The 15923-nt window shown below is 38.8% G+C and overlaps 1 protein-coding gene across 1 annotated transcript in view; it reads left to right on the forward strand.

Annotated features, from left to right (window-relative positions):
- LOC125457294 (sodium/potassium-transporting ATPase subunit alpha) overlaps positions 1-15923 on the forward strand; it is a 44268-nt gene that overhangs the window by 4478 nt on the left and 23867 nt on the right. Inside the window, exons 2-3 of the mRNA XM_048541316.1 lie at positions 12762-12878; positions 12981-13040. Of these exons, the coding sequence (XP_048397273.1) occupies positions 12762-12878; positions 12981-13040 (177 nt within the window). The remainder of the gene's footprint in view (positions 1-12761; positions 12879-12980; positions 13041-15923) is intronic.

A 15923-nucleotide genomic window follows, 5' to 3' on the forward strand; every position in this document is an offset into this window, starting at 1 on the left:
GGTGGATTGGCCATGCTAAATTACCCGTAGTGTTCAGGGATGTGCAGATTAGGTGGGTTACAGGGGATGGGTCTGTGTGGGGCGCTCTGATTGTTGATAGAGTTTTTGGGCCAAAGAGCCTGATTCCACACAAGGGATTCTGTGATCTTGAGTTTTTGTTTTGCAGTTTCAAACTCACTCTTGAAACTTAAGGTAAATAGCAGAAGGCCATTTTGCTCCTTTAATCTACTTTGCTGTAGAATTTAATAATTGCTGGTCTTTACTTCAACATCATTTATTCATTTTTGTTTTGTATACCTTGTTACCCTTAACCATGAAAAATCTGTGCTGAAAATTTCAGTTGGCCTAGCGTCCACTGTCTTTTAGATGAGTGTTTTGGGATTACACTAGAATTTGCATGAAAACCTGTTTTCTAATTGCACTTCTAAGTACCTGAAATCTAATTCTTAATATTGTCTTTTCATTCTAGATGCTCATTCTAGTTTCCCCATTAAATGCCTTCATCAGTTTAGACATCTCAGCTCAATTGCACAGTGACTGCTTAAAGTCAAGATAATGCCAAATAAATTCATACAACCTGTCATCATCATTTAGTACTTTCAACCCTTGCATCATTCTGAGCAGCTTCCTCTTCCCCCTCCAAGACCAGTAAATCTTTCATGTAATTTGTTGTGATGGCCTCACTTTTGATGAGCTGAATCCTTTAAATCATAAGCTTTTGATTCTGTTCTTTAGCTGTCAATAATTTGGTTGCGCAGATACACCAATCCATTTTCTTCCTCTCCAGCTCCATTCAGAAAATACGCTGACTTGACTTTCTAAGTGAATCCTCACCTTTTTTCATATTTTAATTCTGAACTACCATAATTTTCCTGCTCTTTGTCTGTTTCTTTGTAAACTCTTGTCTACATGAATTGTCTTAGTCTTGTGCACAAACTTGGTGTGAAACACTATTCTTTTGTCCAAGACTTGTATGTATGGTGAAAAGCTGAGGGCTCAGTACAGATCCCTGAAAATGCCGCATCCCAGCAGTTAGAGAACATTCTCTCTGTCACAAGTCTGTGTCTCTCATCGTTATTGGCTAGCTTTTCTTAATTTGCAAGTTACTTGTTTGCTAGCTGTGCTACAATATTCATCATATACAAATGCTCCACTCCATTATTGATAAGTGTCTGATTGACGATAGTACTGCAGTGTATGCCATGTTGCATTAATTTATATGTTCAAGTCAAGAAAGGCACTGCTAAGACATTTGTATACTTGCTAACATTTGTTCTTGATTTTGTTACTTGAATTCTTGTCATATGCTTTGTAGTGGTTTTAAGAACTGCATCAAAAAGTGGTTAACATTCCTGGTTGGTCACTCGGAATGGTATCCTGGGATCAACATCATAACATTTGAGGGTAGGATTGAAAATTAGTTTTGTTATTCTGGAAAAGCTGAGAGTTTTACTTTCTTGCAGTCTTGATTTATCCATAGGCTCCTTTTGTGTAAGGATGGTAGACGGCAATTCGGGAATGTATTCTGAATCCAGCAGTTTTACCAGAGGCTCTATTTGGTTGTCAAATTGTTATCACAACATCAGCCATTGTTGGTTTTATTTGTACCATTAAATGTGTATTCACTTTTGTTGATTTATTCTGATAGTCCAGTTTCATGGAATCTAAGGCATTGTAATACATAAAGTTTCATAGAAAACTGCTAATTACTAATTAATTCAAGGGAGAATTTAGACCTTGAAAGATGTGTGACCAGTATGAGAGTAGTTGCAAGTCATGCTTACTGAAGTAGTTTCTTGGCATAATAAATCTCCAAGCAGTGGAGTGAAAGAGTGTCTTTGGATCATTCAAGCAGCCTTTCCGTGTTGAACTTGTTAAAGCTCTCTGATTTCAAGAATGTTGCATTGTTTAAACTGAGATTATTGCATTCTCGATACAGTCCGAAAGTTAAAAATATCTGTTTGCTCAGGAATGCTAGTTTAACCTAATGTACTTAAAGCTAAGGAGAAAAATAGTTCAAGCTAAGACTGGTGTTAAATTATATGACTGGTAATGACGGTGCAGTAGAGAATAGCTCCAGGTCCACTTAGTCCGAGCCATGATATTCTTTCATGACCTTGCCCAACTGCATGATAATGCTTTCATTTGATTGGGAAATGGGTTTAATGCAATATAGGGCACCCTATGTTCCTTGTATAACTTGCCATTGATCCTTGATAAATTATGACATGTCTATTTCTTAGACATGGAATGCCACAGCCACACCTGATCCAAACTCAAAGTCTACAAGTGCATGCCTATCCCCGTACAAAGGTTGATGGTCTTTATAGTGCTCCAGTAGCTGATTATTTTAATGTACATTAGAATTTAATGGTACCTATCTTCCTCTCTATTCTCTTTACTTAAATCAGTAATTAAGGGAAGCCACAGAAAATTTATGTTAATCAAATTTCAGAAATATCTCAATAGGATAATTAACGTATCTCCTGATTTAATTTTTGGAAACTACTTTGAGTTGATGGATTGGTACCAATCAACTGAAGAACCTTTAGAGTTAGTTCAATGTGGAAATGCATACTATATTTGGTTTTACAGCCGAAAAGTGTAGGCTAGGCTGCAACTCTTGTTTATATGCATGTTTAGTTTGTTAACCTGTTATGAAAAATAATCAATGCCCAGATTAAACTACAAGCAGCTGCTGCTTTTATATTTCAAATGGAGAAAGGTCAGATATAAAGGTGAAAAATAATTGCCTTCTAATTTTACTGAAAGCTATCAGGCTGAGTTGTCTGAATTGGGCAACTGAAAAGTGAGGCATTTGGCAACTATTTATTGTCCACAAAATATAAATAATCTTTGAGTAGAAGCTATGTGGTAGACCTAGCAGGAAAAATGCATGAAGGAAGAAGTATCTACGTGTTTATTATTGTCTTGCACTTCAGGATTGGTATATACATTGCTAAATGTGGATTAAATACTGCTACTGACCCAGCACACCCCAAAACTGATACCTTCCAAACATTCTCTGTGGACATTTTTTTAATCAGAGTAAAGCAGGTCCACCCAAGCTTTTTTGAGAGTTAAGGGGCATAATGAAGAGATTGTAGTAGAAGTTCCCATGATGTTTTTGGCAAAGCACCAATTACAATGTTTTCACTTGGTTGCTGTTGCATGTAAGAACAGTTTCAAAGTTTGTCAGACTTCTTGACCAGGCGAATTATAATTCCCTTTGTTCACGTGTTTAAGTTGTTTTAGGTCAAAAACAAAAAAAATTAACTAGCGTTCTGTTCATTGTCTTAATCCAATAAGCATATCATGAATGAATCAGAAAACCACTTAAATGACCAACCTTTTAAAAGCCCCTTTGGTTAAATTTCACGGCAATTTATCTCCATTGTATTGGGTGTGGTTTGGACTGAACATGAACAAGTTTGTACAGTGCAAACTGTTCAAAGACAGGAAGAGGGTGGTGATTCATACTGGTGCTGCTATGGTCCTTACCCAAAAAGAGCTGACATTGCAGTGGAGGTGACCTAACTTTTAAAATAAAAGGGCATCTTTAAACTTGGCCTGTAAATGGTGTATGGAGTGAGACTACAGACTGATATTTCCAAACTGTATTTGTCCAAAATTATTTGTTTGGGTATAATGAACATTACCTGTTTGTACACAAGTTCTTGACCTTAATGAAATGCTGCTGCCGTTGTGAATTTTTTTGCTAGTTATTGTCCAGTTTGCTTTCAAGTATTAGCATTTCATAGAAAGCAAGATTTTTGTTTGTTCTCAAATTTTCATGCTAAATTGTTCAAATGATGGTAATTGAATTATTTGCTCAAGACATATCTACTTGAATAGTTAGGTGCGTATGTACCATGTCCTAAGTATTTGAAATAAATCTTTTTAACGGTGAGAACTTGGTTTTGTATAGTTTAATATTTCTAAAAGATATTTTGTGAGAAAATGTCAGCTGGGAAAGACTGAGGCAAGTAGAAATCAGGACAGAGGATTCTGCACTAGATGTAGACATTGAGGTAGGCCTAAGTTTTTTGTGACAGGAATTTGAATGATTGGAGTCTGACCATTGGAAGGTATTGCAACATACTGTGGGAGGAAAAGGAATGTGAAATGGAAAACGAATCACTGTTCAAGGTTTGCAGAATGTGAATATTGTAGGTCTGGTGGGTCAGATTAAAATATAAAACAAGAATTTTTAAAAATCTGTTGGACAACCAGGGACCAGTTGAGGTCAGCAAGCACAGGAATGATGAGTGATGATGGGGCTTGCTTTGAATTTGGATGCAATCTGTTGAAGTTTTGAAAGAATTCTAGTTTATGGAGGGCAAAGATGAGATACAAGCCAGGATGAGTAAATTGGAATAATTGAGGATGGGGGTAATCAAAGCATGGATGAGGGTTTCAGTGACCAAATCGGGCAATATTATGGAAGGTCCAGGGTATGTGCTAAGTGGTTTACCACCATCTTCTCAAGGGCAGTGAAAAGCACTTGTAACCTGAGCATTTCCCATTGTGAGTATTTTGTGTAAAGGAGGAAGAAATTGAGACTTACATATGTTACTGTGTCACCCCAAGAGTGAAGTACTTGAGCCTCTGCCAGTGGTTCAGTTGCTAAAAATATGACTGCACAGTTATAATGCATGATGTTCAGTTTTGTCCACTATATTACAGGAAAATGCTAAGGCTGTAGAAGTGATGCTTAAGTGGTTTACCAGAATGATCCAAGGGAAGGAGTCTTTAACTTTTAGTAAAAATTCAAGAAGCTGGAGTGGTTTCCTTCAAACTGCTGCAAAGTTTGAGGAGATTTCATGGAAGTGTTCAAAATCATGATAGAATAAGTAAGGAAGATAGGACTGTAGGAATTAGGATTGCGAGTACGCAATTCAGCCCTTTGTGCCCAGTCCACCATTTAATATGGTCATGACTGATCTTGTCCTGGTGCCCGTCGCACTTGCCAGCTCCAATATCCTTTTCTCTTGCTTTTCATCAGGCACACATTAATTTCTTGGATCTGTTGATTGCTTCGGCCTGCACTGCACTTTTGGGGCATTGAGTTCCATAGATTCACAATCCTTAGGAGTAGTTTCTCCTCATCTTGGTTTTGAACCTACATCCTCTCACTCCACACCTCTGACTTCTTGTTCAAGACTGTCCCATAAACGGGGAACATCTGTTCAATATCCATCTAATGAATCCTCTTTAGCATTTTATATATTTCAATCAATTCCTCCTCATGCTTCTGAACTCCAGTGAACACGAGCGAAAGCTATTGAACTGCTCTTCATATGACAGCCCTTTCATCTCTGGAATCAACCTGGTGAATCTCGTCCTGTGCCGTCCCATCCTCTGTCCAGTAAGGAGACCAAAATTGGACACAATATTACAGGTGTAGTCTCACCAACGCCTTGTATAATTGTATCACAGTTCTTCACTTCTATGATCCAGTTGTTTTGCAGTAATTTGGCCTTATGTGCAGTATCAGCATTCTCACTTTCTGTGAATCATGCACAAAGGTGCCCAGTTCCCTCTGCATGGCATCCTTTGAATAATAATTTAAAATAATCATTTGCTCTTACTTTTCCAGCCAAAATAGACAACCTTACACTAATCCACATGAAAATCCATTCCTGAAGAAGGGTCTAAGCCCGAAACGTCAGCCTTCCTGCTCCTCTGATGCTGCTTGGCTTGCTGTGTTCATCCAGCTGTACACCCTGTTATCTCAGATTCTCGAGCATCTGCAGTTCCTGTTATCTCTGAAGCAATATCCATCTGTAAACTCTTTATCTCCTCACTACAGTCCACTTCCCTGTCAATTTTAGTTTCATCCATGAATCCTTTTTGACATGGTATACCTGTCCCTGCTTGCTTATCATTTGTATAGATTGTATAAATAGTTGAGATCCAAGAATTGGAATCCTGCAGCATCCCAGTAGTTCCAGCTCACCATCCAGAGAAGGACCCATTTATCCTGACTCTCCACTTTGTCAGTCAGCCAGTCCTCTATCCATGCCAGACCTCTACTCTTAACCCCAAGGGATCTAACCACCTTGAGCATTCTTTTATATGGCACCTTGTTAATTGCCTTCTGGAAGCCTCAATGTACTACACCAATTGGATCTCCATTATCCATGTGGCTGATTTACATTCTCGAAGAACTGAGTTTGTCAAGAACAACTTGCCCTTCATGGGTGATACTTGTATGAATTGAGCTTCTCCTCTCCCTCACCCACCACTGCCGCCAGGTTCAGTATCCCACACTTTAAGATTGACTGCAGCAGCTTACCCACTACAAAGGTCAAACTAACTGGTCTCTAGTTTCCTACTTTATGCCAATGTCCTTTTTAAATAAGGATAAACTGTTTCTAGTGGCAGTGTCAATAACCAGAGGCCACAGAATTAAGGTGTTGGCAAAATACCAGAAGTGACCTGAGAAAGCATTTGTTTACAAAGTGAGGTGCAATCTGGAATATACTGCCTTAAAACGGTAGTGAAAACATATTTAATACTAATTTTCATAAGGAAATTTGCATGAGCTGTTGAAGGAGAAAAATAGAGTTAAGGAGAAAGAGCAAGGGTTAATTAGATATTCCCCAGAAAGGGTGGCATGAAGTGAATGGTTTTCGTCAGTGTTGTCATCGTTTGTGGTGTTATAAAGCAATGAAAGTTACTGGTAACCTCAAGCTTGCACAGTCACAGTTGTGAATGGGTTGAAATGAAGTTTTGTTACATAGTAAATTTGTACCGATATTTGTGTCTGAAGTTGGTTAATCTTAGCTGTGACTTGATGATGCAAGTATTTGGACTCCTAGGCTGGGTTAACAGTATTGTCCACTCTTCATAATTGCTCAATACCCCCTGTTGGGAAATTGTGTATGTGTACATATCAGACAATTAAACTGTTGTGTGTCTCCACTCCTCACTGGTGATAGATGATTGGATAACTTGCTAAAAGCCAGTTTGTTTCTAAGTTATCCTGCTTCAACATAATAATGTCCCTTGGATAAAAACCGAAAGAACTGTGGATGCTGTAAATCAGGAACAAAAACAAAGTCGCTGGAAAAACTCAGGTCTGGTGGCATCTGTGAAGGGAAAAAGCAGTTAATGTTTCGGGTTTGGTGACCCTTCCTTAGGGCTGAGCTTTTCCAGACACTTTGTTACTGACCCTTGGATGTTTACTCTGTCAAACTTGCATTTGATTTGTACAGAAAGATGCCTTGGAAAAAGGAATGTTACAAAGATGTAGGATCAACATTGCATTTGAAATGAAGGAAGGATCTTTGATTGATATAGCATTCTTCACATTCTCTGAAATTCCTGTAAGCACTATCCAGCATACTTTTTCCATGAAACATTATAGTTTGCATATTTCAGCATCACTTGCACCCTCAGCTCATTTGTTTAAATTAACATTTGCTAAATTTTATCTGGGATCTTTTGGAGAGCTTTGTAACTCTTACTGTATGCACTGCATACGCAAGTGTAAATGTTAGCCCTGGTTTTTCAGGATCCATGCCCGAGCATTTGCAAACAGAATCTGGAGAGGTTATCTTTCCCCAATATGATTCCATCTACATGATACCAAAGTGAAAATCTAGATGGGGTGGTTTCAAGAATTCTGACTTTGTCCTGAAAAAGGCACTAAATACCTATTTACAAGTTGTGATTGTAGCAGACCTGGGACCTTGGAACAAAGTTTGAAGCCGCACCCACAGATGAAACAGAGAAGCCCAACCAGGCATCTTATACAATTAATGTGGCCTTGCAGCTATCAAACTTTATTGCAAATTTGGTGGCCATTGTTGCTGCCTTCAAACTTGTGACCCCAAAATCCTGTCCCTGAAACTCCATTTGAGGTTAAGAAATCTCACTTTGGAAATTTCCTATTACTGATTTAATTCAATTGAAATAAATAAATTCAAAGAAAGTAAATACTTAAAATATTTAGACACTTAATGGTTTGTTTTACTCCATTGCAGTTGTCTTTTGGGCTCAAATGGGACTTAGTCAAATTTTGCCTAAAATATTAATCTCAAAGCTTTGGTTTTTAGACATGGAAATGTGATTCCAATTCAAGGTTTTTGTTTGCTAATGACTATAATTCTGTTTGTATGAACCTATTCAGATGTTATTTTGCATCTCTGGAGCAGTTTGTACTTGAACCCTGGTCTCCTGGCTCAGAGGTAAAGACATTACGACTGTGCCATAAGACCATGCGAAATCCATTCGGCCCTCAAGCTCACTTTGCCATTCAACAGAATCATGGTTGATCTGACACCCTTAGTCTGTTCTCCTGTCCTATTCCCATAATCTGTCATTCCCTACTAATCATGAATCTGTCTGTTTTGGCCTTAAACATATGTGCACAAACCTTTGTTCGCACAGCTGTCTGCTGTAAGTCGTTTTAACGACAGTTATCCCTCTGAGTGAAGAAATTCCTCCACGCCTCGGTCGGAAATTGGCGCCCCTTAATTCTGAGACTATGCCCTCCGATTCTTTAAATGGGCTGCTAAATGGAACTGATGTCAGTTGAATCAGGACAGATATTACAGACTATGTTGAAACTTGGCGACACTGATACTTCTAACATTTTACATTTGCGTGTTGCCACAGGTGTCAAAGACTAATTTTTAAAATTGGTGTGTTCATTGGACGTACTGTTCTGTCAACTTAGCAACTAGAAGGCAATGTACCATGGAACTGACAATTTAAGTTTCTAATGTGCACCCACTTGTATTGTGATCTGGTACTTAACAGTGCATGCTGACATTACTGAAGCTATTGGCTCACTTCTGCATAAAATTAGTTGCATGTCTGCCGCTGTGTAGAAATTTTGGAATCTGTACTGTTGGCTAAACCTTTCATTTCTCAAAGATAAAATTCCCTATAGAATCATGTATTCAAATGGGGGTGTGATGGATACTACTGTTGTGCCTCAAACCTTACTTCTGAACTAATTTTTGTGTGTATAAATCTCACACCACTGAAGCAGATGGGACTTGAACCTGCCACTGTGCCATAACGGCCCTTGTTCTGTATTGACTTTTTTGTGGGGGTGGTGGGAGGTAAAATTAAGGTTCTGCATCTAATGTGAGAATAGGGAGATGGTCAACGTTTTAGTGCCATGTGGCCACTGTTCTATCAAAGTTTGCCTATTTCAACTTCTTTTGTTTAAGACGTTTATGTATTCAAAGTTTCAGAGGTTGCAGTTTCCAAAACTTTTAGCTATTATCTGTAAGTATCTGTTGAGAAAGCTCATGTTTAGACTGAAGCAGTGAAAATTGCAACTTGCGAAAAAATAATTATAACTTATGCAGTCTAGCCAGAGATTAAAATTTCCTTGTGTCTAGTGCTGATATTGAGGGCAGTTTGTCTTAGTGATATTTTTCTTCTTTAAATAACAAATCTGTACCGAAATTTTACTCAAATAACGCAGTCCAATTGAATTGATTAATATTAAAAACAAAGTACTGGATATTCCCACTACCTTTCCATTTAGCTCAATGTCTGAGTAACTTGTAAATATGAAGAACATGACTGCTGTATTCAAATTCTAATTTATTTGGCAGATGCTGCTGTTCTGAGATACCAGGCAGTAGCAGTGTTGACTTTTAGCATAGTTTTGCAATTTGGTACAGTGGGTTACTTTTTTCTTCAGTGAGACTTGTTCTAATTTCACTTCATTGTGTAGGTCATAATTTTGCTATACTTGTTATAATGTGGTCAAATTGTTGGAGATTTGGTGTGTGATTGACTTTTTTCTACAATATGGGTAATAATTAATAGAATATAAAAACAATAAACTGGAATTTTGATAGAGATTCTCATGATTTAATTGAATCATGAAAATGCTTAACGGTGGAATGGTCACTTATAGTCCTGTAACTTTTGATATGGAATGAAAGTTGCAAAGTGGCATAATTAATCCAATAGAGGAGAAAAAATATGGACTTGAAAGGTATTCTAATGCTGACCATGAAACCATTGTCATAAAAAACCCATCTGGTTCATTGTCCTTTATGAAAGAAAATCTGCCATCCTTACCTGAACTGACTTGTATGTGACTGTGGACCCTTAGCAGTGTTGTTGACTCTCAACTGTCCCCTCAAGTATTTGAGCAAGCCATTCCATTTAAAGTCAGTTAAGGATGGGCAACAAATGATGATCTCTAGCTATGCCCAAATCCCCTGAAACAAAGAAAAAAATGTATGTTTTAATACGTTCTCCAGTGCAGAAATTCCTGTCCTTAGGGGGTGGATCCTGTTTTAACTTGTTTTTCTCGAGCAGGTGAAATAGGCTACTCATTTAACTGCATACAGTAGTATTTTACATCTGAGTAAATTAAATCCTGAGACAGTTCCCAGCATAAGAGATCTGGATGTTGAATAAGACTGCAGCTCAGCAGTTTTAGTCACTAAAACACCACCAGAAATGTGAAGACTGGCTTGGGTCCTGAATAAAGACTGTTGTAGCAACATAACTCATAGAAGATCTCATAGAATCCCTGCAATGTGGAAACAGGCCATTCGGCCCAAGAAATCTACACTGACACTCAGAGCATCCTGACCTGACCAGACCCATGCCCATAATCTATACATCCCTGAACACTCTGGTCAATTTAGCATGGCCAGTCACCTAGACTGCACATCTTTGGATTGTGGGAGAAAACCAGAGAACCAAGAGGAAACCCACACTGACACAGGAAGAATGTGTAAATTCCACACACAATTGCCTGAGGTGGAATCGAACCCTGTGCTGTGAGGCAGCAGTGCTAACCACTGTGCTGCCCCAAAGAAATTGTGAACTGCACATGAGCCAGGTAGGGGTTAAACTTACAACCTCCTGATCTGTAGTCAGGTGTGCTATCCATTATGCCACTGACCCCACATTTATAAAGAGTTAATATTTCAGGTACATCCTCTGTATCCTGCATATGTTGCATCCTGAGTAACCTTGTTTGCTGGAGTCTGACTAGTGAATGAGGGTGTTGTTTTACATTAATTAAACCCAGTGGAACCACAGCTAGGAGTGTACACTGCTGAATAAAAAGATGATGGAAAAAGCAGTCTGCGGGGATGAAAAATACAAACTCATTGTTAACATTTGACATTTTCCTTTCAGTTTAATGGTAAACAATGTTGCAGAGCAAATGTTATGTAATGCTTTCAATCCAGTGGTCCACAGTCAGGAGTTTTTAAACTGACTGAAGCTAGGATCCAAAAAAAGTTTTTATTTTCAATATTTAATCCCATTGCTCCCAGCTTAATGTCCTTCTGTTAGTCATTCTATGGCTGTTCTTTATTCTTGCACGCACTCAAACTAAAGCCTCAGCCCAAAACAACAGAAATACACAAGTGTGCATTTTATTCCACTAAGTAATTTAATTACATCTAACCAATATACTAAATCATAAGCTCTCCTCCATCTCTAATATAGTTGTCCCCTTGGAACTCTTGTCTTTTCACATTAAGTCTTTGTCTAATATTTCTCTCATTTTGGATCCCCTAAAAGCGGAACTTGCGCAAAATTGGTGAGCCATTGGTTTAGGTATTCATGGACAGCAAGGAATGCAAATATAATTTGTAGCTTCGCTTTTCACCACTAACGATATTTTTAAATTGCTCTCCTTTCTGTCCCCCACCAACAACTGAGAAGAAGCTTATGCACTTTCTTTTTCGTTCAAAGATGTCGACCTTTGTTCAATTATCTCTGCTTTTGTCCTTACTTAACCCATTGAGCCTTTGTCCTTTGGCTTCCTAGCTGGAATTGACAGCTTTTATAGATTCTTTCCCGTTTCCTGCAGCCCCCATCTTCAATCTGCTATTCTGCCTGTGGGTCTGTTCCTCTGAACCTATTCTGCGCGAACTGTTGAACACTTATTTCCTTTTGGGCCTCATGTTAGTTGTTAATCATTTTTCCAGTTTGGTTGGATAACAGTGCAAATGTCGTTGGTTGATCACAATCTCTTGATCATGCCCTCCTTTTCCATTACTCGTGTCACCCAGTTAAATGGAACTGGCCTTGCTTGGTTCCAGTCCTTTATAAAATTGCAGTTAGAAAATCAGTTGCGATATTTTTTCCTCACTTTATATTGTATTTTCTGGGTTTCCGGCAGAATCTACCCTTGACCCGCCTTCTATTTCTCATCTAAACACCATCATTTGGTGTCATCCAAAATACATAGGTTTGATGAGCCAGCAGCATTGCTCAGTTTCACCAGTCTGGACTCCACCACCTCTGTCTTATTTTTTCAGAATCTAATATTGGATGAGCGGAAATTTCTCCCAATTAAATATTAGGAAAACTGAAGCCATTGCCTTTGCTTTTCTTCACAAATTGTAAAGAAATATCATTATAAAGCAGAGGATCTTTGTAATCTGAACAGAGGTGGTTAGCAGGCAGCATAACTGTCAGTAATTTCTGTTGATTTGCTCCCCATGAGGAGAGTGATGTATCGCAGTAGCTACAATTGAATTCCAGGGAAAAGCTAGCAAACACTTGAGTATGCCAAGTGCATTTCATTGAGTGGAATGAACAAACTGGTCTGACCGGTATGCTTAGCTTCAAAGAGGCTATCAGCGGTGTTCAAGCAGGGCTGATTTAAGCTGGTCTTGAATTATTGTTTGTGTATCTTAAACAAAAGCATTGTAGTTTTAAAATTCTTATAAATAGTTCTTGTTGATTCCAGGTCCTAGATGTGATATTTTCTGTGTATGCATGCATATAATAAACTTATGTTTTTCATACAGACGGCAAGTGACAAATATGAGCCTGCGGCAACATCAGAAAATGCTACCAAATCCAAAAAGAAAGATAAGAAAAGTAAGAAAAAGGATATGGATGAACTCAAGAAAGAAGTGGCATTGGTAAATAACAGATTTTCTTTTTCTTGATCATGTAAACTTCATTGTCTACCTGATCTAAATGGAACCTTTGAAGTTTTCTAATGCTTGCCTTTCCTGTTCCAGGATGATCATAAACTCAATTTGGAGGAACTTACACGCAAATATGGTACAGACTTGACTCAGGTATGGGATTTAATGGTGCTGTGTAATTTTCTGTGTCTTTGTTTCCGATATGTGATGTTTAGTCTCTGCACTTAGTTATTCTGTGGCACAGAATTAGTCATCTCCAGCAACAGAGAATCATAATTATCTCCCTAATAAAAATGGAATCAATGGGTATCAATAATGTAGGCTCATGTATATCTGCCAGTTGGAGTTATCCCTTGCATGAAGGCAAATTGGTTGTTGGTCAGTCATTGCGCCCCCAAGATATCGCTGCACCAGTTCTTCAGTGTACTGTCTGAGGACCAAGCATCTTCAGCTGCTTCATCAATGACTTCCCTCCATTACAAGGCCAGAAGAGGGGTCATTCGCTGACAATTACACAAATATTCAGCGCCATTTGTATGTCTTCAAACTACAGTCAGTGTCTACTGGCATTAGGACTTAACCGACATTCAGGCTAGGGCTGAAAAGTGGGCAGTAATGTTTGTGCCCCACACATGCCAGGCAATAACCATCTTCAACAATCTAACCATCACCCACTGACATAGTGGTTTTACAAATACTGAATCTTTCACGGTCTGCATCTACGGTGTTATCATCAACCCAAAAACTGAACCATATAAACACTGTGGTTACGAAGTGAAGCTCGTAGGCTTGGAATTATGTAGCAAATAACTCACCCTAATTCTTGTTTACTACCTCTAAGAAACAAGGCAGGAATATGATGAATTCTGATTAATTTACCTGCCTGGGTGATCCACCAACAATACTTGGGAAGCTCAACATCACCTAGGACAAAGTAGCCGGATTAATTGGCAGTCCAACCCCAACTTTCAACATCTCACTCCTATCAGCAGTAATGCACAGTGGCAGCAGTGCTACTTAGCAGGTGCATAGCAGCGACTCACCCAGGTTCCTTCAACAGCACCTTCCAAAGTCATGCCTTCTACCACCCAAAAAAACAAGGGCAACAGATGCAGCAGAGCAACACTTTCAGTTTCCCCTCTGAGCCGCACACTGGGTGTAGGCAGTGTTTCCATTTCTTCACTAATACTGGATCAAAATCTGGGACTGCCTGTCTAGCAGCACTGAGCATCCTTACACCCTGCAGATTGTAATGGCTCAAGAAGGCACCTGACCAGCATTTAAGGACCTCTGAAGATTGGAAAGAAGTGCTGGCCTACTCAGCAATGCCAATATCCTGTGAACACAAATTTAAAAGATAACATTTCTGTTTTGCATTCTTAAGCACACTATTTCTATCTCTGTACTGTTTGGTTGCTTGTCTAAGGCATTTTTTTCAGGCTGAGTGGCAGTTTCCCTTAAATTTAAATATTGGGAAGTTCACAATTGGCATTTTCAACTTTCACTGCAAATTCCATCCCTTTCATCAGATCCTAAGAGGTAGGATGGGAGCAGGCCATTCAGCCTGTCCCTTCTCTACAGTTCACTAAAATCATCGTTGATCTAATTGTGGCCTTAAACCTAACTCTCCTCCCTCCTAATCCTCGACTGCTATGTCGATCAATAGTCTATCTTAACTCCGCACTGAGAATATTGAATGATACAGCCTCCTTTAGGTTTTATGACCCTCAGAAGAAATTCCTCCTCTTTTCTGTTTTTGAGGGGAGCCCCTTTGTTCTTGAGCTGTGTCCCTGTTCTAGATTTCCACCATCAGAGTAAACTTCTTTTGAGTATCTACCCTGGAAAGCCCTTTCAGAGTCTTCATCCCATGAGACCACCCTTCATTCTTCTAAACTCTGCTGAACATATTATTCCATTCTGCTCAATCGTTCCTTCCTCATTCCAACATCAGAGATCAGCCAAGTAAACTTTAGCTAAACTGTATCCAACAACAAAAGCACTCCTTTAATGAGGGAATTTCAAATATGTATGCCTAGGTGCAATTTCACAATCTCTGTACAGTTTTAAGGAACTTGCCTTAATTTTCTCCACTGTCCCCTTGAAATAAAGACCACCATTCCATTTGTCTAATTGTTTGCTGTAGCAGCATGTTGATGTCTTGTGATTCACATATAAGTACACTGATCTGTGCTGCAACTTTGCAGTCAGTATTTAGTCCTCATGCCTTGTTTCATACCTATCTTTGTACCATCAAAATTGTCCACAGTACAGTGCCTAATCCAAGTCATTGACCTAGATCATAAGTTATTCAATCCCCAGTACTGATCCCTGCAGCACTCCTTAGTCTGTGAACCTGAAAATAACCTATTTATCCTGACTGGTTTTCCTGTTAATTAGCTAATCCTGTATCCACACGAGTGTATCACTCCCCAACACCACTTGTGCAACTACCTTTTCTGTGGCACTGAATTAAAACCCCTTTGGAAATCCAGGTGCACTGTATTCTGATTTCCCTTAATTTACTCTTGTTTGTTATGCTCTTGGAGAATTCTAATAAATTTGTCAAACACAATTTCTGTTTTACTAAACTACATTGACTTTGCCTGATTGTAGTATGACCTTCTAAATATGTTACTATCTTGCAAATGGATTTTAGCATTTTCCAAATAATAGATGTTAGTATTAATTGGTCTCCTTAGTTTCTTGAATGATGCAATGCGTAGAAACAGAAAATACAGGCATAAGTAGAATTTTCGGCCCATCAAGTCCACTCCGCCATTCAGCATGATCATGGTTGATCCTCAATCCCAGTGCCATGCTCCTTTCTCCCCATATGCCTTAAAACAGTTAGCTTCGAGAAATTTATTTCAGATGTATTTAGTAACTTCAATTTCCGCAGTTTTCTGTGACGAAGAATTCCGTGGGCTCACTGCCTTCTGAGTAAAGAAATTTCCCCTTACCCGTCTAAAGTGACCTGCATGTTCCCTTATTCTGGACCCAGCTAGGGGAACATCACCCCTATATTCAGTCCATGCA

Source organism: Stegostoma tigrinum, chromosome 12, assembly GCF_030684315.1.
Source record: "Stegostoma tigrinum isolate sSteTig4 chromosome 12, sSteTig4.hap1, whole genome shotgun sequence".
NCBI lineage: Eukaryota > Metazoa > Chordata > Chondrichthyes > Orectolobiformes > Stegostomatidae > Stegostoma > Stegostoma tigrinum.